This window comes from Lynx rufus, unplaced genomic scaffold (genome assembly GCF_022079265.1).
Source record: "Lynx rufus isolate CCGP_SWC_20201006 ecotype Redwood Valley unplaced genomic scaffold, mLynRuf1.p SCAF_1, whole genome shotgun sequence".
Taxonomy (NCBI): domain Eukaryota; kingdom Metazoa; phylum Chordata; class Mammalia; order Carnivora; family Felidae; genus Lynx; species Lynx rufus.
Window position 1 is genome coordinate 121,240,084 of NW_025814823.1, and position 24,600 is coordinate 121,264,683.

Here is a 24,600-nt window from a genome sequence, read left to right on the forward strand (position 1 = left end):
CAGAGGTAAATTGAGAGCTAGGAAGTAAACCCTCTGGAACTAAGGACAGAAGTTCTTTCAAGTTGTTCAAGTAATTGAAAAAATCTTGAAAGATGGACAAAACCCAGAAAGAAATACAAGTCTCCAACATAAGCCCAGAAGGAAATGCAAACCTCCAACATACAGTCAGCAGATTATTAATTACACTGATGTTCACCTGTCATATTTGTGACTTTTATTTATTCTTTTGAATGACAGTTGTATTTGCTGTCTTCCTCGATCTTAGAATTACTGGGTTTTGAAAAGTCCACTCTTTTAAGGTTGGGACTACCATGCATGTGTGTCCACCAGACATTCATTTCACAGTTGAGAAACTGGGCAGCTAAGGGCAACTAGTTCAAGGTAACACAATTAAAACGCTTGGAGGAAGACTGAGGTCAAACAATTAGTTAATGACAGAAGCATTAATTTTCAATGTCTTTGGAGCAAGAACCAGAAGTCTGGAGCTAACAATTTCATTTGTTCTTCATAAAAATCCTAGGAGGGTAGAATAATTAACCCTGCTTCCCTAATGACAAATGGAAATTCTAAGAGGTTACGTCATGTTACACAGCAAGATCTCTGATAATACCCAGAGTTGGCTTGCGGTGGAAGCTGCAAAGTGGCAAAACTCTTTCGTAAGGAAATTTAGCAATTTGCATCAAAGGTCTTAAAAATGTGCACACTCTTTAACCCCGGAAGTGATGAGAAATACAAGTATTTGTATTCATGGATTTACCACAATAATATCTATAATAGTGGAAAAAAAAACAAAAACCAACAATAAGGGCATTTATGCCAATGGAATATTACAAAGGCATCAAAACTCATGTTTTCAAGGAAAATGTTAACAATATGCCCATAAATGAAAAAGTTGGGCCAAATAAACAGAATAATCCCAGTGTGTCTTTCAAAAAATACCATACATACATGCATACATAAGCAAACATACACGAACACAAATGGAAAGAACTAAATCAAAATGGTGAATATGGAGACACTGAATGTTAAAATAATGGATTTAAAAAATGGCAAAAAAATAATTTTTAAGACAGCACAAACTTGACCTATACTGCCGCAATCTAAAATTTTTGTTCAGATGAGTATTTAAGAGGGTATTTACTTAAAAAAATACCTTTTTTTATCAGACAACTTCTCTTAATGCTAACAATTCTTGGAGTTTCTCTATGTCAGCCATGTTTCATATATGTGCCCTCACTTAATCTTTAAAATAACCCTGTGAAAGACAACTATTATCTCTCCATTTCAGAGATGAGAAAATTGACGATCCAAGATGTGATATGTGACATCCAGGAAATGAAAAACCAGATGATGGACCAAAGGCCGCTTCTCTAAAGCTCCATATTCAATCTTTGTGTTAAACACACAGCTGAAATCTTGTCTCACACTGAATAATCTTTCTAAAGACAAAGTGTACTAGGTTCAGGAGTTGACATTTGGTATATGACTATCAGGTTATCTATTTGCTTCAAAATATTTCGGTACATACAATATAATATTATGGTACATGTGTTAGTTCACATTATACATCAGGTACAGTCAGTTGCCCTAATGCAAGCTTCAGGCTCCAGGGGTTGGCTGTGAGCATTCTAATTAGCAAACTCACTTTCCAGAAATGTCAGTTACCGTTATCCTTGGAAACATCAGAGGCTTTAATAATTGGCATAAATTGTGCATTTTCACCGGTAAAATTAGTGGCTTCCTAGTGGATGTGAGAAATGGACTCTCATTAATTTAATTAGTGGAACCTAACATACAGGGATTAGCTCAACATTACAGAGATACACTCCTTGCACAATGAAGAGCTAAGATTCTATCCAGCAAGCCCTTCACCAGCCAACTTTAGGGATGGCACCCAAAGTTTATGTATACGTGGTCCTATGCCCATCCACTGGGTCAGAAGACTTGGCCACCTGATGTTATCTTTAGAACAGCTGAATCTTGCCTTTGGAATAGAGTCAGTTCTGTTTTCAGGGAGCCATCTATTTATGCAATTCATGGTCGGAGCACCCAAAAGGACAGAGACTTAATCAAACATAAAACAAGCCATCTATTTTGTGCCTACTTATAAATAAACGATTAATTAAATATCTGTATGCATTGCAGAACTTTTTTATAAGCTGGGAGTGAAGTTGTGCGGGTGCAGCTAACCCTTACCAACTTCTAATTATCAGTTCCCAATACCACCAAAAAGAATTCAACAGTTGTGCATGCAACTTGGCATACCCATCACATGAGGTCGGTGTGGTAGGCAGGTCTCACATTGCTCCCAGTGATCCCTGCCTCTTGGTATTTATGCCCTTGTGTATCCCCTTCCCTTGACTGCAAGCTACATCTCGTGACCTGCTCCTAATGAACGCAATACAGAAATAAATAGATGTCACTTCTATGATCGGGTAACAAAAACCATGGCTTTTGGTTTGCTAGCACTCTCCTGCCCCTTCTCTTGCTTGCTGCCATGTTGTGAGAGCCCCGTATGTCGAGGAACCCAGGGAGGCTGGCAGAATCCTACCAGCCAGGAGGCTCCCTACCAGGGAGGCATGGCAGCAACCATGTGAATATACCTGAAACTGAATTTTCCCCCTAGAGCCTTCTGATGAGATCCCAGCCCCAGCCGAGACACTGACTACATCCTTGTGAGACCCTGAATCAGAGGATCCAACTAAGGCACGCCCAGACTCCTGACCCGTAGAAAGTGAGACACAGTAAATGTGTGCTGTAAGCTGTGGAGTGCTGGGGTAATCTGTTATACAGCCATAGGTAACTAATACAGTTTGCAAAAATGGTGCAACCAAACAGTAACCAGGTTTTTCAAATGCCCATTTGGACTACATATACAGTGTCTCAGAGTGTGTATGTATGTGTGTGTGTGTGTGTGTGTGTGTTGTGTACAGTGGCTGTGTGTTTGGAGACATATATATATATATATATATATATATAAACACACACACACACACATTTGTATATACCAATATATACACAAGAATACTATCTTCTGTCGCAGAGAATTATCTTCCACTATTAAAATGGATTTTTATAAACACCCTAAAGAAACAGCATGTTCAGATATCTTTAGCTATAGCATGTGTAGGCCAGACCTTCTCTAAAGCGATGTTCAAACTGTTTGACTTGCCCACATTGTTTCAGTGACAAATATTTCACATGCTGTTGAATTCAGTCTCTCTCCGCTTCAGCCTCCCAATCAACACAGGAATAATCATGGGACTAATAATGGGGCCTTGCCAGGAGAGTGGCTAAGATAACACATTATTTTATTACACATTGAAAATGTATTTCACAAACCTAAAAAAAACAAAAAACCTCTATGCGAGTGCATAATGAGAGCTCTGCATGTCCACAGCATTTATGGTCGTCTCCAAGTGGGAAGACAACTGGGCTAAAAAAAGAACACTTGCATGACAAGAGCGTTACCACCCATTTTGTCTCCTAAGCCTCTCCCAGAAGAGTAAAATGTGAAATCTGCAAGAACCACGTGGGAGTTCACCAAAAAGTTCTTTTGATTTTCGCTTGGAATTTTAGGGGTTGGGGGCCAAGAGGACTGGTGATTGTTTTAATTTGGAGAGACGGAGATAGTGATACCCAGGGCAGTAGGAACCATGTTTTCTCAATGGGAACCCTAACAACACAAGGTGACATTTTGTTTTGGGGAGTGAAAAATATCTTACACTTTTTATGTATAAAGCAATAGCATAATATAGTCTACAAAGAGATAATCAGTATAGCCATGGTATTAATATTTCATGGGGAGGGGGACAAATAGAAAAAAAAGAAGTCTTAAAAGAGTCACTGGGAGTGGGTGGGTGATAATGAAGAAAAGGTTGAAAACCAAGATTCTTGCAAAGGCTCCCTTTCCAGAATTGGAGAGCACCTGCAGAGCCATACCTGCCCCACAGAATAGCCTGATCTCTGTCCTGTTTCCTTCTCTTAGGATCCCTGAGGTGGGGCTTGACTGGCCTGGGCCCCTCTCAGCTCTGCTTCAGTCACTGGCCATTTCCCCTAGGCTGCAGAAATGTGTACGAAGCCTTGCATGTGTCTCAGACTTCCCCCAAACTCTGTTTTCCTTCAGATCTTTCTGTTTCCTTGATATGTTTTTTGAATGTGCTTGCTTACCTCAAGGCAAATTAACATATGTACTTGCTATCCAGGACGCTTGTCCTTGGCACTTTTCAACACTTTTCAACACCTCCAACTTTTCAACGCTTCCAACCCATCCAACCCATCATGGATCAAAACTGTCCACCAGAACATGAGATTACAGCAGACAGAGATGAAGGCAGAGTCAAGAGACAACTGAGTGGCTCTCGGACTGAGGAAAGCACCATATGGCACACTCACTAGTGTCACCAGCCAAGAGTATAGTATATATAGCACCACTCTTCTGGGCAGACGTGAAAAAAATACACAGTAATAGTACAGTCCATTGCTGCCATGGAAAAAGAGAGAGAGCTATCTCAAAAACAAACTTTTAAGCAGTTCCTCAAAAATTTAAACATAGAATTACCATACAATCCAGAAAAAGAATTGAGAGCAGAGACTTGAACAGATATTTATATACCCATATTCATGGCAGCATTATTCACAATGGCCAAAAGGTTGAAGACAACAGGCATGCACTGATGGATGAATAAACAAGATGTGGTATACATACTCAATGGAATACTATCCAGCTACAACATTGATAAACCCTGAAACCATTATGTTAAGTGAAATAAGCCAGACAGAAAAACACAAATATGGTACAATTCCACTTCCATGAAGTACCTAAAGTAGTCAAATTCACAGAGACAAAAAATAAAATGGTGGTTGCCAGGAACTAGGAGGAAGAGGAATGGGGAGTTACTATTTAATGGTTGCAGAATTATTACTTAGGAAGATGAAAAAGTTCTGGAATTCGATGGTACTGATGGTTGTACAACACTGAATGCACTTAATGATGTCAGACTGTAGACTTACATATAGTTAAAATGGTAAATTTTATGTAACATATACTTTGCTACAATAAAAAGGTTTTAATGTAGTTTTTAATCCTGGGGGGGAATCAGGAGATCTTTTCTGTAGGTCTACCTCTACCTTCTTGAGTCACGATTTTGGCGAGTCAAATAACATCTTAAAAACTCATGCTTCCTTTTCTGTAACACCCTGCTTCCCAAACTTGCAGACCAACACATGTACTCAAGAGCCTCTTCTCTGTTGTGCCCCCAAGAGTCTGAGCCAGCAAGTCTTGTGTGCAGCACTTGAATCTGGATTTGATCAGCAGCTCAGGAAGGGAAGGACTTTTCATTCTGAGAATCCATAATTCCCTGACCTTTCCAACTGATGGATGACATTTTCCACTGCATCTTTTCTATGTTGCCAGCCAAACCATTCCCAACATCATCTTCACGTGTACCTTTTCTTGAGGTATAACTGGCATACATTAGTCTCAGGTGTACCACATAATGAATCAGTATTGGGATATATTGTGAAATGATCACCACAGTAAGTCTATTTAACATCAGCACCATACATAGTTGCAGAATTCATTTTTCTTGTGATGGGAACTTTTAAGATTTACTCTCTTAGTAACTTGCAAATGTGCAATACAGTATTAGTAACTACAGTCACCATGCTGTACTTTATATTGCCACATCTTTATTTTATAACTGCCTTTGGCAACCACTAATTTATTCTCTGTATCTATGAACCTGGCTTTTGTTTTTGTTTTAGATTCTACATATCAGTGAGCTCATATGGTATTTGTATTTCTCTATCTGACTTATTTTCCTTACCATGATACTCTCAAGATCTAACCATGGTGTTAACAAATGGCAAGATTTCATTCTTTTTTATGGCTGAGTGACATTTCTGTGTGTGTGTGTGTGTGTGTGTGTGTGTGTGTGCACGCGCGTGCACGCACCACATCTTTTACATCTTTTTTATCTGTTCATCCATCAGTGGATATCTAGGTCATTTCCATATCTTGCCTAATGTAAACAATGCATTATTTACGTGGGGGTACACCTATCTTTTTGAATTAGTGTTCTCATTTTCCTTGGATAAATACCCAGAAGTGGAATTGCTGGATCATATGGTGGTTCTATTTTTAATTTTTTAAGGAACCTCCATACTGTTTCCCATAGTGGCTGCACCAACTTACATGCCCTTTTTTTCCATGAGGGTTCCTTTTTTTCCACATTCTCACCAACACTTATTATTTCTTGTTTATTGATACAAGTCATTCTAACAGGTGTGAAGTGGTATCTCATTGTGATTTGGATTTATACTTCCCTGATGATTTGTGATGTTCAACATTTTCTCATGCATCTGTTAGCCATCTATATGTATTCTTTGGAAAAATGTCTATTCAATTCCTCTGCCCATTTTATTGAACATTTGTTTGGGTTTTTGTTGCTATTGTTGTTTTGTGTATGATATAATAAAGTGGTCCAGTTTCATTCTTTTGCATGCAGTTGTCCAGTATTCCCAACACTGTTTGTTGAAGAGACTGTCTTCACGGTTTCTCTGTTGTAAATTAGTTGACCATATATGCATGGGTTTATTTCTGGGCTCTCTATTCTTCCCCTTTGGTCTGTGTCTGTTTTTAGGCAATACCATAATGTTTTGATGACTACAGCTTTGTAATATAGTTTGAAATCAGGGAGCACAATGCCTTCAGCTCCTTTCTCAAGAAGAAAGGCTATTTGGGGTCTTCTCTGATACCATAGAGATTTTAGGGCTGTTTATTCTATTTCTGTGAAAAATGCCACTGAACTTTTCTTTTGTAATATAAAGATATTTTCAAAACAAATAGCACAAAAACAAATCCATAGTCCATATTAAAACAGAAAAAAGGATATATCATTATAGTTAAAATGGCAGAAACACCAGCTAAACACACCCTCAAACCTGCATGGAAGTCCGGAATTTAGGCCAGGTGGAGTCTGGATAAAACCAGAGGCTGGCAGCTCTGAACAGAGCCATTCAAGACCTTTTCAACTACCAACATCATGGCCCCTCGTCCCTCTAGTCCATTCCAAGTCCTTCCACGGCAACTGAGTTCCGTGCTTCTACATTCCTCCATCCTTACTGTAAACCCCACAACTCCTTGCTCTGGCTCTATCGAGCACACCACATCTGGCCCCACACAAGTGGCTGCTTGAGGGCAGAGTGCGTGGATGTGGCAGTGTGGTATTCATTAACAGTACACTCTGGAGTCAGAGAGGTTTGGGTTCAAATCCCAAGTTCACCACCCACTAATTCTGTGACCTTGAGAAAACTGCTTTGTCATTTGGGACCTCAGTTTCCCCGTGAATGAAAGAGGAAGAAGAGTTCCTATGTCATAGACTTGTTTAGAAAAGTAATTAACGTAATGCGTGCCATGTGTAGGGCATGGCATCAAGTAAGCTCTTGTAAGTACCAGTTGTTATTTGAAAATCCTTCCCAACAATGATCATAGTGCTGAGCACTGACCACCACATGGGGTTCAATAATTCTCACCATCAGCAGATGTTTATTCGTTGCCTGTCAGGCCTTCCACCCTGAGCTAGAATCTGTGAAGTAAAGCTGTATAAGGCACAGCCTCCAATCTTATGAATTGTTTCATTCCTGCTTGTGTCTCCAGCACCTTACCCAATGCCTGGCACACAGGTGATACTCAAACTGTTTGTGGAACTACACTTCTGAGTTTAAAATCTATTGGGTGTTCATATGGGTTTGGAAAACAAACAAACATGCAACCATAAAAAGAAAGTATGAAAAGGAAGGATGTGAGTAGGTTTTTTTTTTTAATTCTTGAAAACAAAAATAACACCTTACATATATTTGACCTGTGTTCTTCAATCTACTGAAAGCTTTCAAACATAGTTTTCATACCTATCTTCGGGAATGCATTAAAGTTTCCATCTTGTTGACAAGAACATACAGGATCAGGGGAATAAAGTGATTTGTGCCACATTACAAAGATGAGCTTTAGTGGGCTATAAGTTCAGAACAGCTTCTATTTCAAAAGCATAGCTCTTGACTGGGCTACCAGGGGGCAATCTCCATTCTCCTGCCCACATACTTCCATTCTCAGAGAAAAGGGAAGTCCGAGCAGTATATGAAAAGTCAGCATTTGTGTTAGAAGGGCCCCCAAATTGTATGTCACTTCAAAGTAGTGAAAGGAGGAGAGAAAAATAATTGCAAAAGCCACCAGAGGCACAGAAATACAAGTGACCTCACCTCGGGGGTTCATATCTAGGGCCAGCTTTTAATTTACAAACACAAAGATACTGAATTTGCGAGTGTCTCATTTTGCTTTTTCTAGAAAAAAATAGACATCAGATCCCACCTTTACCATCACTAAACAGTCTCAAGAATAAAGTCCTAAATAAACTCACCTAAAACACTCTCAGGATGACTTCCATCGAAGCCATTTATGCAGGCTCAACTGTGAAGGTTTATCAGGAAGTCAGGCTGATACCGGAAAACATCCCCACTTGGCTAAAAGGTAAAAGACCATTTAGCACAAGTGGCTTCTAAGATTGAAAAGCTAACTCATTAAGCCTCTTAAAAAAAAAAAAAAAAAAAGAGGAAAGCCAGAAAAGGCCAAACCTTACAGGAAAAATATATTCTTACTTCTGAGCAAAAGCAAGAATACGCAGGAATTACTTGGGTTTCTCACTTCAAAAATTTAAAGTCACTTCAGGTGCCTCGTGGCTCAGCTGGTTAAGCATCTGACTCTAGATTTCAGCTTGGGTCATAATCTCACGGTTCTTGAGTTCAAACCCTGCATCGGGCTTTGAGCTGGAAGTGTGGAGCTTGCTTGGGATTCTCTCTCTCTGTCTCTCTCTCTTTCTGTCTCTACCCCTGCCCAGGTCTCTTTCAAAGTAAATAAATAAACTTAAAAAATTTAAATCCACTTGATGATTTCCAGATAATACTCATCAGAAACCAAATGAGATATAGCTGTGCATTCTATCTCCTTTCTACCCATTTCCACATGAATGTAGGACCGCTGCCCAAGCTATGATGGGTTGAGGGGAATTGGAATTAAGATTCATAAAACCCCCTCTCTGCCATCAAGAACATACAATCTACTGTGAGATCACGCCAGAAACCTTTGGGAGTATTTACCCATCCCACCACGCTTTTCCCTGGGACATGACTTCCCACCCAATCCAGTCACGACCTGGGATGAGCCATATTCATAAAACCTGACGTCCACCCTCCTGGCTACGCTTGACCTATGAAATGCCAACAAGAGTCCCTTCCAAAGAATTTGGAAATGAATGAAATAAGCAGACAGTCTCTTGGTTGGCCAAAACTCTATACAAGATGTACACCTGGACTGTAGAGGCCCACGTGATAAGAAAGAGAATACAACAGATGCATACTCTTATAGACAAGTGCTGAAGAAGGAATAGTATCTGGGTTCCTGGCATCTCTCAGTCCCAGGGCAGACCATTCTGAAGCCTGCCCGCCTCACGACCCTTGTACCCTTACAATGAATGAGCTAGCCTAAAGTAGTTTCTATTACTTATAACCAAAGAGTCCTAATAACTACAGAGAAAGTAAGACTACCACACAAATGCATCTGATACACAGCAAAGGTGCTGAGTGGGCAAACCATCTGCTTTGTTTATCTGAAAAATCTTGCAGAGTAAAGTGGCAAGGGGTAAGACTTGTAAAACATGGGGATGTGAGTTCAGACTCCACCTTTTGCTCTCCTTATGACCTTGAGTAAATCCATTTAAAAGCCCATGCTTACCACAGAGCCTAGCAAAAAGCAGGTGCTCCACGTATACGTGTAAGAAAAAGGCAGACAAGCAGCCACCCACATATTAGGTGCACTTAACTCTTCCAAGACATTTCTCATCGATAAAATGGGACTAATAATGTTCACTTTATGCATCACACAGGATCAGAATATCCACAACCACTGTATGGTTAAAAGTCATTACAAGGTTCAGATTGATGGACAGGTCGAACATAAACCCATCTGAATTAATCAAGGACTATCTATTTATCTAAAGCAGGGGTTGGCAAACTATATAGCCCACAGGCCAAATCCAGTCCACCACCAGTGTTTGTGTGATCCACAAGAATGGTTTTCACAAATGAACATTTGCAATTTGATGGTAGGGAACACTAACTCTGAATCACAATTTAGCTAAACGTTATGTTCTCCCACAAAATGGAATCCCGTTTTTCTGATCCGAAGAACTATATTACAAAAAAAATTCAACTATTATTGTATTTTTAATTTTGTAAATAAAAAAAAATTGTGGAAACTTGTTTCTCTCTTGCTATAAAGCCCCGACATAATATCTCCAGTTTGCTTCTTGGCCCACAAAGCCTAACGTATTTACTATCTGGTTCTTTACAGAAAATTTTTCTCAGTCTTGATCAAAAACGTGTATGATACTCAGGGATATGGCAGTGAAATTATTTCTGTCATCAGACCCATTAATTTCACGGTGCAATTTTGCACAACATGTGGGTTTTTACACAGGCATACTTTGCAATATAGCAGAAAAACTTCCAATCATGTGTGAGTAAGGTCATATCAGACCTTCTAGAACCCCAGCTATCCACTTCAAGCCCAGCTTCAACAGGCTGGGCCAGTCTAGATATGTGCATTTCTGAGACAGGAATACACCATTAATCTTGACAGTATGTTTATGGAGTACAGTACAGTATCAAACGCTCGTTCATCATCCTCAGCCTCCCAGACTAACACATCATGGTCCAGGCTCATTCTTGAACCTAGATCTGCAAAGCAAGAACAAAGGTTTGTTACCCAGATAATCTCTGGAGCCACAACAATATTCCTTCAGACCAGCCATTAAACCTATTATTCTACAAGACAAAACAAGGTAACATATGCATAGCATATGTCCTGAGTAAATCCAGGAAGTAAGTGATTATGCCCCTTATCACAATAACAACAACAACAATTTAAAAGTACAATATTATATATAAAACAAGTTAATAAAAATTAAATAATAATTTCTCAATACTTCAGAACACCTGTAATAAGCATATCATAATGCATAAGGAATAGACTTTACCCTAAAGACGTTTTGAAAATAATGCTGTGAAGACAAGAAAATGAGACATATAAATTTCTCTATATAAGACAGATTAAAAATAGAATAGCCCTATTTATTTATTTTATTTTATTTTTACATTTATTCATTTTTTTCTTCCTTTTTCTTCAACGTTTTTATTTATTTTGGGGACAGAGAGAGACAGAGCATGAACGGGGGAGGGGCAGAGAGAGAGGGAGACACAGAATCGGAAACAGGCTCCAGGCTCCGAGCCATCAGCGCAGAGCCTGACACGGGGCTCGAACTCATGGACCGTGAGATCGTGACCTGGTTGAAGTCGGACGCTTAACCAACTGTGCCACCCAGGCACCCCTACATTTATTCATTTTTGAGAGACAGAGAGAGACAGAGCACAACCGGGGGAGGGGCAGAGAGAGAGGGAGACACAGAATCCGAAGCAGGCTCCAGGCTCCCAGCTATCAGCACAGAGCCCAACGCGGGGCTTGAACTCACAAACCAATAGATCATGACATGAGCCAAAGTCGGATGCACAACCAACTGAGCCACTCAGGTGCCCCAAGAATAGCTCTATTTAAAACAGGGTACCAACCTTAGACTCTATGGTGGTCTCTAAATCACCTTCATGGAACCCTAAACTCCCACAGAATTTGAAAAACACAAGAAGTGACAACCAGGAACTCAAGGTCTCTGTATCTTCTTCATCCATAATAACAGAACAACAAAAATAGCTACTTCAAAGGTTTGTATTAAATAATAAATAAAAATTCTTTTTACAGTGAGTAGTTCATAATAAGTGCTCAATAAATACTAGCTATTATCTTTTTCACTAAATGGGTGTCATTATACTGAATATACTGAAAATGTAATTACTCATTCTGATTATATCTCTTAGTTCTCCATATTATTACATATTCTTTACTGGCATAGTTTTAATTTAATGGGTCACAAATGGCATTTAAGTTTTACTTTGATTTGGATGTATGCAATAATTAGCAAAGATACTTATTTTTGCATCTATTTGTTTATTTTTTATTTGTTTGTTTATAAACTGTATTTTTTTCTCATCGTGTCTGCTCAGGAGCCTTATTCAATAACCCAACTGGAATCTTCATGATTTCTTAAAATAAATATTGGTTCAAAGTAAAAACAAGCTTACCCTCTGGGCTCCCTGTCTTAAGAATGTGCTGGCAAAAGTCTCCAAAATGCAGTTGAGAAAGCCAGCCCCTGTAATTGAAATTCTGCCTCTCTGAATGAACTCTGTCCTGTAAAAAAAAAAAAAAATCATTGATGTCATTCTACATTTGGATATTTAAACTACAGAGATTTCCCAAAGCATTACCATTTAAAGTCAACACAAAACAATATCCATAATAATTCAATAACTGCCTGTTACAACAAAAGTTTTGTTAAAAACAGATTTACAGTTTATATAAGCAATTGTTTTATTCAAGTTAAGAATATTTCATGTTACTAAAAGAGTAAATTTTAATTTTCTCATCACACACAAAAATAATTGTGTGAGAGGTGATGGGTGCGTATTATGGTAATCATTTTGCAATACATACATATATAAAATTATGTTGTACACCTTACACTATGTTATATGCCAATTAAGCCAAGAGAAAAAAGAAAATATATATAGCTTCATTATTCTAAGTGTAACTACTGCAGAATATAGGATGTCTAGTCATAACTAAGACTACATAATCCCATGATAAAATTTTGATAGTCAGGAGATCTGTACTCTATCTTTAAAATGTTGTTCTTCTTGGGGAGCCTGGGTGGCTCAGTTGGTTAAGTATCTGCCTTCAGTTCTGGTCATGATCTCACAGCTTGTGAGTTCAAGCCCCGCGTTGGGCTCTGTGCTGACGGCTCAGAGCCTGGAGCCTGCTTTTGACTCTGTCTCCCTATCTCTCTGCTCCTCCCCTGTTCATGCTCTGTCTCTCCCTCTCTCTCAGAAATAAATACACATTTAAAAAAAATATTTTTAATACATAAATAAAATGTTGTTCTTGACTCACAATAAACTTAACTAATTCCAATTAAAATATATGTATATATTATTATGAATATATATATTCATTTCATGCTGCAAAATGGCCTTTTAAAATTGAGTCTGAGATAATTATCAGATGTAGGACTTTGGTTAGATTACTAAGACTCTCTTAACTCAGTTTCCTCATATGTAAAAATGGGAATATTCATAGTATCATTCACAACTATCTTGAGAAGTAAATATGAACTGTTCCTCAGACACAACAAACCTTCATTAAATGTTAGCCACTATTACTACAGAGGGAGCGAGACAGACGGTAGAGACAGAGACTAGAAAGTCAGAAGCCTGAGATGACTTCTTTAAGCCTTGATTGGAGGGGAGGGGGGCTGAGATAAGATGTGCCACTCTGCTATTTAGAGTTCTACCAATATTAAATTATCTCTATTTCATAAAACAGAGAACACTTGAGAGTGACATCAGACAGATGGCAGAATTACCCCCAGGCCCTCACTCCCCCAAGGATGTTCCACCTTACCAATCTATGGACCAACTTGCCTTTGGGAGAACACTAGAACTAGTTAAGAGTTTGCAGGTGAGTACAAAGTCAAGAAGAGCCACATCAAAGTTATCATAACTCTTATTAGACCTTCTGTCTAATTCTCTAGTAGCGGTAGCCTCTACATGCAAATCGTGCAATCAGTAAAAAGAAGCCTTCAGATTCCTCTTTCTCTCTCTCCCTCCCTCTCCCCCCCTCCCTCCCTCCCATACACACACACACACACACACACACACACACACACACACACACACAGAGCTATCCTAGCCAATGTGACATAAACAGTCTAGGCAAATAGTCTGTCTAGGCAAAGCAGCCTCCACCTCTTAGATTTAAGCCTATTTAAAATGATTTGTTCATGTAAAACTACATCCTAGTGACACTAATCTTTCCTGTCTTTATTCTAGATTAGTCAGAGTAGAATTTTACAGTGATTTTAATATTTAAAAATGAAAAGTTGAGCAGTCTTACACTCTTGGGAGAGATAAACTCTTCAGTCCTCAAGGCAAGTGTAGGTGAGGGATTAATAAAAGTCTCTCTTACATCATATTCTAACCAGTATTTCTTTCTGCTACTTTTGGGAGATGGAAGTGTGCAGAAAAGCACTCTCATGGTTTGCCCACATATCAAAGAATAACAGGGCAGTAAAGCAGGGTCATGCCCTACCATCACTGAAATGAGAGTTTATCCTAGTATATTTTAAGACTGCCAGAGAAGGAAATGTTGCACTTTCCCTCAATAATTCATTGACAAAGCACATCAGACATTTTCTTCCTACTACACATAGCTAACCTAAATCCCTCATGCTAGATAAGCCTTCTTTAAAGCTCTGTGCAAAACACAGCAGGTTATACAACAATATACAGATTAATTTCAGCTCTTTAAAAAGAAGAAGAAGGAGAAGGAGAAAGAAAAAAAGATGGACGAATAGAAAGATGAGTGGACAGAGCTGAAATATGAAAAGAATCTCTGGACATTAGAATCATGGGTGTTATCTCCTTATGTTCTTTTTAGTAATTTTCTATAATATATATTACTTGGCAATCACCCAAATAGTAAGGACTTGAAAATCATTTATATATAAACAAAAAGTTATTCTTTTAAAGGCTCTGTGCTCCCAAGAACCATTCTCAGCAAAAGTACATGCTAACTTCTGACTTACCATTCACTTAAAATCTCATTAAGTCACCTCCTTGGCTTTCCCTTTCCAACACTATATAACCTCTGGTTTTTGTGCCTTTTGTTCTAAGATTTTCTACTGCCCCCAAACTTGTAGTGTTTGTTTCACTCAAGAGACATAAAGATGATTCAAGTTTTCCTACATCTATCTTTTATCTCTGTTAGGTCTAAAGAAAGGATTGCATCACACGATGTTATATATCCAGGGTCACTTTTACTCTTCAAAAACCATATAATAGTGTATTATGTATCAGACACTGTATTATCTTCTGAGGTTGTTACTTTTTTTAAATTTTTTAATGTTTATTTTTTGAGAAACAGAGTGTGAGCAGGGGAGGGGCAGAGAATGAGAGAGACACAGAATCCGAAGCAGGTTCCAGGCTTTGAGCTGTCATCACAGAGCCCAACACGGGGCTCAAACCCACAAACCATGAGATCAAGACCTGAGCCCGAGTTGGATGCTTAACCGACTGAACCACCCAGGCGTCCCTGAGGTTGTTATTCTTAAAACATTTTCTCTCTTTTATATGTGAGGAAATTGTATAAAGAGAAGATAAATAACTTGTTCAAGATCATGTAGCTTGGTTGCATGTAGATTCAGTATCCATTGCTTCAAAACCCCAGGCCTGCTCCTACATCCGTTAAAGACACCATCATCCTCCTAGTCTATGATATTAGAGGCCTCAGCGACATGGAAGTAAACTACCTTTCTAAACAACCCAAGCATTTAATCAGTCACCAGACTGTACTTATTTTTCTTCTAACGTCTCTCAACAGTCCGTGTCATTCTCTCCCCTGCTACTGGGAATGCCAGGGGTTAGCATAGCAATTTTCTCTTTCCAGGACCACAACTGCCTCTCAGGGGGATCCCTGTCTCCAGCGTGGACTCTCTATAATCCACACTGCCCAAAGCCAGTTTCCTAAACACATGCTGATCTAGTCGCTGGCTGTTCACTAAGTCACAGACAATAAACCCTGCATGCTCAGTTGAGATTCATCCATATTATTGCATGTAGCTGTCGTTTGTTCATTTTCATGGCTGCATAGTGTTCCACTGTTTGAAAATACTCGCAATTATTTGTCCATTCTACTGAAGATGAACATTTTATAATGCATCCAGGTACATATGTACACAAGTGCCTCTAGACTACCTAACAGCTGAATTTCTGGGTCTGTCTTTACTAGATGATGTCAACAGTTTTTCTACATAGTTCTATTTGTACATTTTTTATTGCCTCAATGGCAACTTCAATGGCTAGCCCCTGGTGGAAGATCAATAGCGCATTAGGAACAAAAGCACAGACAGAAGGAAGCAAAAAAAAATGGGCCAATTTATAGTTTATCTCAATACTTTTGTCAGGGAAATTGAATCAAGTATCTCAAGATTTCTACCTGCTGACATCAGTAAGGGGCAGCCCTCACCTGGCTAAGAGATAAGACACCACAGTATCTAGTAAATTATGTTAAAAGAGGAGGCTCACTCACTCACACGGTGCCTGTATCCAGGCCACATCTATTGCTTTGTCCACAGGCAGGCGTAAGTCAACACAGAAGACAATGGGATCATGGCAGGGAAAGAACACCTCAAACTTAGGAACACCTTTGTGAAAGTGAATGGCGGTGTATACAATCCGTCTCCTACTTTTAGGTCATTTAAAAATGTGTTTCCTTCTGGATTTGGGAAAATTAAAAAAAAAAAGCTCAGAGGAAATATGGATAAATTAATTCCCAGAGCACGCAGCCACCAGCTCTGAATCCTCAAAATGGCAGTTTCCGGGAAAGCGAAAGCTCTTAATGAGATCCTGTCCTTGAGTTATTGACTGGTTAGGTATGGCAAATCTTGCCTAATTGTTTTCATGATGGGAATTTAATTAAAGTGTCTTGGAGGGGGAAAAAAAGTTCCCAAAGATATTCCTGTTGTGATGACATCTCAGTTCTAATCATGGTGATTTTGGCATTCTCCTGTAACCACAGAGGGGTAGCCCAAAAGAAAGGCAGGGTGTGCAGGTCAGGTTGCCTGCTCTTGCCCCTGCTAAGCCCCTGGGTCTAGCAGTCACACAGAGAATACATGAAATCCACCAAGCCAGAACATGTAGTCTGTCCCACCCCATCTGACCAAGCTCATTTATGCCATAATGCTTCTGCAGAGAACCCATTCAATTTACAGAGATCTCAAGTGCTAAGCAGTTGTCAGCCTTCACATACACACACACACACACACACACACAGAAAAAGACAACAGAGATTAAGGGTGGAGCTCCTGGAGTCAGATTACCTGGATTCACATCTCATCTCTAACCTACCTAATAGGCAAGTCCCTGATGCTCTGTGATGTGCAGTCTCCTCAGTAAAATGGGATTAATGACACCTATGACACAGGTCGTTCCAAAGGTGAATAAGGTCTTATGTGTCAAGCACTCGAGGTGATATGGGTAACCATTCAATAAATGTTAGTTAATAATACTAACCCCACTACTATGACTACTCCTACAACTACTAATGCCATTTAATACTACCATCATTATTATTACCATTTACACAAAGACAAAAACAGTGTCTGAGAAGTTAAATGCTCACAGCACAAATTCCAGGTATGGTCAATCCCCAAACCTTCGTACCTCATTAACTTCTAGGTGACACTCAATCACCCTAAACCACTTGGAAATGAATCTCTCCCTCCCCATTCTGGCATCCAAAGCCCTTCGGGCTCCAGAGCCCTCTCTTCTCACCAACCTCCTCCCCACCCTGCTATCACACATCACACATACACTCTGCACACCAGCCATGTGAAACCAAACACCCCACTAGCCTCTCTAACCCCCATTCCTAGAGCACCCCCCCCCCCCGAGCTGCTCTAACGCCTCCTGGGAATGGGTTATTAGCAATAGCCCTCATTATTAACAGTGAGCTGCAGCAGGGAATACTATAATGCTAAGGAATAATCAAATGGTGGAATCTCAGGAGCCCGATAGCCTAGTGGAGGTACATATTTTAGGTCAGGGAGGCTCACTCTCTTAAAGCACAGTGTTTAAGAATTGATAACCAATTATAATAGGTAACACTTGTTAATAGCCTACTGTGGTAAAGCACTGTATTAAGTCCTTTATATACACACATTTCAGTTAATTCTCACAACAATCTTATGAGGTAATACAACCCCATATTACAGATAAAAAAAACTGAGGTCCAAAGATGCAAATTTGTAAAGTCTCATAAAAATAAGTGACAGAACCACTATTTAAATCCACACGGTTAACCTCAGATCCCATATCCCCACAATCCTACTACCTAGAAAAATGTCTATTCAGTGCAAGCTTATTGGCATCCTGAGTGGTGGGCAAAGTTTCAAAATCTGTAACAGTTTGTGAACCTGTCCAATCAGAGTCTTATCTTGGGATATCAGGCCTCCCAGTGCATCCCATTTGGTGCTGACTTCAAGGACACATCAGTCACACAATGCTCACCTCTCAGAAGGGCTCCCCACTTAGTTAAATGATCTGACGTCACTGGTTTTGAAGTTCTCAAACATTTAACAAGGAACCCTGAATTTTCGTTTTGCACTGGGCCTTGCAAATTACATAGCCATTCCTGATCCCAATTCCAAAGTAGGTCTATACAACACTGCCAACTGCCATGCCCTTGGGGAGTTTTCTGAGATGCTTAGAAATGCACGCCTCAGCTTAGCAATACCTAACCTAATAAATGCCTCAAACACATACAAACCCTTAGACTCATATATCTACTTCTAAAAATATGTCCTAAGCAAATAATCTTAGTTGAGGGCTTAGAGCAGCCTATAAAGATATTCCTCACATCATTATTTATAAGAGCAAATAATGAGAAATAATGCAAATGCCCAACACAGACATTTAATGAAACACACTAGAATAATTTTATCCAACAAATACATCTAAACAACCATAGAAAGTCATTTTAAAATGACACATTTAATAAGGAAAGACAGTCCCAAATGTAATGTTAAATTAATGTAAAAGTCAGAATACTATGTACAATAGGATTCCATGTTTGCAAAAGTGATTTTTCTGCAGAATGAGTAAATAAACTGTAGCAACTACAGTATGCTACCCAACACTGGGAAAACAAGTACTGATACACCCGGATGAGGCTCCCAGACACAAGATTTAGCAAAAGAAAACTGATACAACAGAGTACGGAGTCCATTCCACATGAAGACCAACAACAGGCAGCATTAAGCTATAAGGATGGAGGTCAGAATACTGGCTCCCTTTGGAGCCACCAACTACTAGAAAAGCACACACCTGAAGAGGGCATGAACATAATCTGTTTTTTCCTACATGTATTTTGCAACTGTCCTACAATGAGCAGGAAATACGTGTAGAAAACAAACAGGAAAGATTATTTTAACGTATGATAATAAAGGACACCTGGAGAAAGACTCACCCAAACTAGACCTATATGAGGGGCCAGGTTTTCTTACCTTCAGACAAGAGTCTATTGAGTCATCCTAGAGCAGGGGGATATTACCCCATAAATTATCCCCTAAATTCCTCCCAATTCTCCAACCCTCTTGAGGTCAGGCACAGAGAACGAAGCTGCCTCGACCTCCTGCACAGAAAAGGTCTCAAAATGTAGCTGTTTAAATGCAGACCAGGAAACTGAACTCAACCTGGCTTTTTTATTCTCTATCTCCTTGCCTAGCTACCACTATTGTCCTTGATTGGAAAGACAACAACTAAGCTCCCAGGTGTCAGTTCTCAACCCCATGTAGGAGGCACACCCTGAGACCAGGCAGATGGGCATCAGATTCCTGGTGTGCTGTCTTAAGACCTTTAGGTTGTTCTGCGGGATATCCATGCATGTGATAAAATACTGTCATTTTTAATACTCAACCTATTTATTTACTACAGGTGTAAGTGCTGCAAGAAAGAAAATCTAATCAGCACCTCTAATCCAAAACAGGAAACAATGCAACACAATTTTGACACTAAACAGAGTCACTGAAGTCTCCCTTCTTCCTCCCTTCCTTCCACTAACAACACCTTCCTTGCATAAATTCAAGAAGGCCCTCAACTGAATTTTGTTGAACTTTCCAAGAGGGTGTTTCTGGTAAAAAGTGTTTACCTGTTTGCTGAAGGGCCAGATTATCAACTGGTCATGCTATACAACACCGACAGGTTTCAGCAGTATGTTTGCAGGAGACTGACTAATTACCAGGGGCTCCCAAATCTAAGTGCACGACAGATTCACCTGAAGAACTTAAGAACCATTGATTCCCAAGAGACAGCCCCAGGCCTACACAACTAGAGCCAACACAATGAATCTACATGTTTAACCTTCCCCCTGAATCCTGCACTGATACACAGCCCAAACCAAAGGGCAAGGAGGATGAGAATAAAAAGTCAAAAGGCACCGACTAAGTTTTTTCAAAAGTTCTTACTCATAAATGGCATCGGATGCTCCCCTAGCCCAACATCCTTGTTTCCAATTCAATCACCACCTCTATTTCAATAAAACAGCTTATTCTGCTTTTCAAAGTTAGTACCTTTAAGGGGCCCCCTCCCTTTGAAAACAGCATTTACTCACCATTAGTTCCAACAACTTTCATTGTCTACTGCCTTATACCCTCCAAGTATAGAGCATTCCCCTTTATTATTAAATCTTCACATTATGAGGGAGTTCAGGCCAGCTTTGTCCCTTTTCCCAGAGTCAAACTGTATATATAAGTGATCAAGCAGCAAAAATCAGAAGCAAGGTCTCCTATTAACAGTTCAAGATTTCCTCTACGTTGAATCCCTACCAAATCATATTGGACGTTCCCACTTTGCATTTGCCCCTCCTGACAATTCCATCCTTTTTCACTTCCCTCAACCCCATTTCAGCCCATAAGAAGCAAGACCTGCCATTCGGTGAACAAATAACACAGAGCACTGTCTGCAAGCAGCTGAGCACTGACCTACAGTGTCCTCAGGATCCTAGTATACACAGGATGGGGAGGGTATCCTCAGTATACAACAGGATAGGGAGGCAGAGAAGACTCCAGCTATGTAAACACAAATATAAAAAGCACATGAGTACCTTTTCCAGGGCAGTGTAACTGAGCCAAAAATCAGATTCCTGCCCAAATGTCATATTTACACAGAAAAGGCCCTGTTGCTCAGTTTCTGTAACTGGCAGTGCATTCTGGTAATTGTCTGATCACCCACTGGTGCCCTGGAAATTAAGGCCAATATGAGCATAGGGAGTCATGTTTTGGGATGAATACGGTGGTATTTATCCAGGCTATTTGATAACTATACCCTCAAGCCCTTTACTGTTAGGAATGGAGCTTAGAAATAATTCCTAAGTAAAGTTAACAAAGCCAGAATATTTTAATACTTCAGTGAAAGCAAGTTTGAAGGTCAACCAAAAAGGCTGGTGCCCAACACACTGAAATCACCAAACTGCCAAATCTGCTACTAGGAAAAAAAAAAGCAAGGAAAAAATGGATACACACACACACACACACACACACACACAAAATGCCCAACAATCAGCCCCTCAAAACATGCAACTTACACTATTTGTGATTCACCAGATGAACACTCAAGACTTCAGATGTTCTAACACAGAAATCGAAAATAAAAAGTACAAAATGTTTTACATCTTATTAGAATGAAGAATATTCATGTGTGTAACTTCAATTATAATGAAAATTTTATGAACTAAAAACAGCTGCTCATCCCATTAATTTAATCTGGGTGTAAAGTCTGATTTGGGCATTTTTGTTCCTTTTACTACATTCCAGGAAGAACTTCTTTGATATTTCATAAATGTTTGTTGGATATATCCAATGTTATTAGCCCACACTCTCCTAGACTGCCCATTTTAAATCTCAGAAATAAGGTTTATAAGCATCAGTCAATAAGCAAAAGCTAGATGGGTAAAGATACGGGCCACTAACATACTCAACGCTGAGCATGAGAGAATGGTCTGGTTCATCTAAAGCAAAAACAAACCCAGCTTGGCAACATCATCAACAGAGTGAGTCTCCACTGATGATAAGAACTAATACCTTGTTTCAAGATAACAGAAAAGTTATGACTTACACCTGAACTCATACAGTTATGGTGAAAGAACAAAGCCCAAGAAAATACTTTTACAAGGTAACCGTCTTTTTAGAATTGCTTGGATAAAGTAAATGTCAATCATTAAAGCCAAATCAAATGTGCATCCATTACATTCCCACATAGTACTGTAAAAATCAATTAGAAGGTAAAGAATCAGAAACTACTGAATAGATATATTTTTGAAAATAGGACCAAACACAAAATAGTAAGAAATTAATAAGTTTATCTTCAAATGTAAGGTTTACACAAGAGGAAAGCATGCCTCTCCCAGTGAGGAGCTCACAGCCCCAGAGCTGGTGTGCTTGAAGAAACGTGAAATCACAATGTAGCTCTTGCCCAAGAAGGTGCCACAAACTGCAGAGACATCAGCGGGAAGCCAAAACTGGATCTATCTGAGGAAACACTGATCAAGGCTTCTTGATCTTAAAAAAAAAAAAATTGCCCATATTTCATTTTCTGGGTACAGTGGCTAGCCATTGTTCTCACATTCCGTGGCAAAGAATGGGAAAGAAAGTAATAATGTGTCCTTCTTTCTTTGATGTCCCCCCCAAGACTACCCACTCATTTAGAATGTCTGCCTAGGGGCGCCTGGGTGGCGCAGTCGGTTAAGCGTCCGACTTCAGCCAGGTCACGATCTCGCGGTCCGGGAGTTCGAGCCCCGCGTCAGGCTCTGGGCTGACGGCTCGGAGCCTGGAGCCTGTTTCCGATTCTGTGTCTCCCTCTCTCTCTGCCCCTCCCCCGTTCATGCTCTGTCTCTCTCTGTCCCAAAAATAAAAAACGTTGAAAAAAAAAAAATTAAAAAAAAAAAAAAAAAAAAATAGAATGTCTGCCTAAAATGCCTTGCTTAAATCCATGTCAAGAGCTAAGAAAACAAGTATCCTAGAGTCTAGATCACAACTATCATCACATCATCTCCTGCTCAGAAACCTTCATGTGGCTGCTGGTTACTGAATGGACAAGATCCCTCCCGCATAACCTGGAATCCAAAGCACTCTACAGTTTGATGTAAATCAATCCTTTATAAACATCCATATTCCTACCTCCCCACTTTGCTTGAGGTGGGATCCATGATACCTGGACTCACACCTTGGTGGCAACTTACTTTCATTGTGGGTAAGTTCTTTAACCTGAGCTTTTAAAGCTGCAGGGGAAGGATCTAGCTTTGACCTTGACACAGTAGGTATCAATAAATATTGGCCTACTGTCTCAAAAATGTAAAAGAGAGTGTTGGGACAGGACAAGAACATAACAAAGCAAAGAAAGAAGAAAAAAGTATAATTGGTCAAGCTTTTTTATGTAGCAATCTGATAATATGTATCAAAATATAACATTTGGCCCAGAAATCCAATTTTGCTCTATCTACCTTAAAAGGTTATTGAGTAAGTACAGAAATAGGTAATTATAGGGACTTCATCACAGCATTATTTGTAACAACAAAAATATTGAAAAACAATCTAAATGCCAACAAGGGGGCTGGCTAGGTGGCTGAGTCAGTTAAGCATCAGACTCTTGATTTCAGCTCAGGTCATGATCTCATGGTTTGTGGGATCAAGCCCCACAGCAGGCTCTGCACCAAAAGCACAGAGACTGCTTGAGATTCTCTCTCTCTCTCCCCGTCTCTTTCAAAATAAATAACTTAAAAATAAATAAATAAATAAATAAATAAATAAATAAATAAATAAATAAAATGCCAATTAGGAATGAACCAAAAAAATTATGTAAGCAGACACTATTGTTAGGTAATGAAAACTTTTTTCCCCAAAACTGTTTAGTATTTTTAACAAGACGTATGTATCACATTTTCTAGGATCAGAGCATTTAAAAAGATTTTTTAAAAAAGACACAAAGGAAAGAAGTCCTGAAGAATGTTTTCCTTGGATTCTTGGAGCCAATTATCAGTTTATGGATCATTGATAAAGGTTCAGATCAAAGTAGCCAATAGTCTGGATATTTGAGAAAAGAGAGGCTAAAATGAGACAAATGAAAGACTTTTGTTTTCTACATAAAATCAGACAATTCTGTCCTTTTACTACTCCCATGAACAAAAAAACAAAAAACAAAAAAACTCCTCTATTCTCTGGCCACAGCTTTTATACTTAATCCCAAACATCTATGTTTATGTGAAGCTCTTGCCTTGGCGAAGGCTGAGGAAAACAAACTACGGGGTAGTTCCAGGCAAACCCACCCCAGATGCTAATAAGATGTGGCATTCACACTCATTCAGTGTGGGGCTGGAGGATTTTAGAATTATCACTCAAGGACCAAAATTATGAGGAACAGTAATGATTTGCACAAGTGATGGGGCTGCGGAATGGATTTGAGATTTGGGAGTTCTAGTTATTTGAACTTGAGAGTCTTACTATTTCCATTAAAATGACAAGTGAACAAAAACTTCAAATCATACAGAATAACAAAAAACAGTAAATTATCCTCTGAAATCAGAGCTCACAGCAATAATCACTATTAACACCTGGTGCGTGTTATATTTTGCTTTTGTTTTTAAACCTATCTCAAAGAAATTATTTCTCACCCATTATATTGACAAAAAAATTTTAAAGGTATGTTAACTTTTGGCTATAGGGAAATGACCTCTCACCATAAACTTCACCCTTTTAAAGTGTATAACTCATTGTCTTTGGTTTATTCAAAGTCATGCAACCCATCAACCATCAATACTAGTTCTGGAACATT

The 24,600-nt window shown here is 39.3% G+C and overlaps 1 protein-coding gene across 6 annotated transcripts in view; it reads right to left on the reverse strand.

The window, feature by feature from the left end:
• The window catches only part of PRELID2 (PRELI domain containing 2), a 63,241-nt gene that overhangs the window by 16,358 nt on the left and 22,283 nt on the right, over positions 1-24,600 (reverse strand). For 4 of the 6 annotated variants that reach the window (XM_047086461.1, XM_047086493.1, XM_047086482.1 and 1 more), the window contains one exon: positions 12,247-12,352. In XM_047086461.1, the coding sequence (XP_046942417.1) occupies positions 12,247-12,352 (106 nt within the window). Of the gene's footprint in view, positions 1-8,867; positions 10,792-11,679; positions 11,721-12,246; positions 12,353-24,600 lie in introns of those variants that run through there. The other 2 variants (XM_047086470.1, XM_047086474.1) reach the window with 2 other exon arrangements.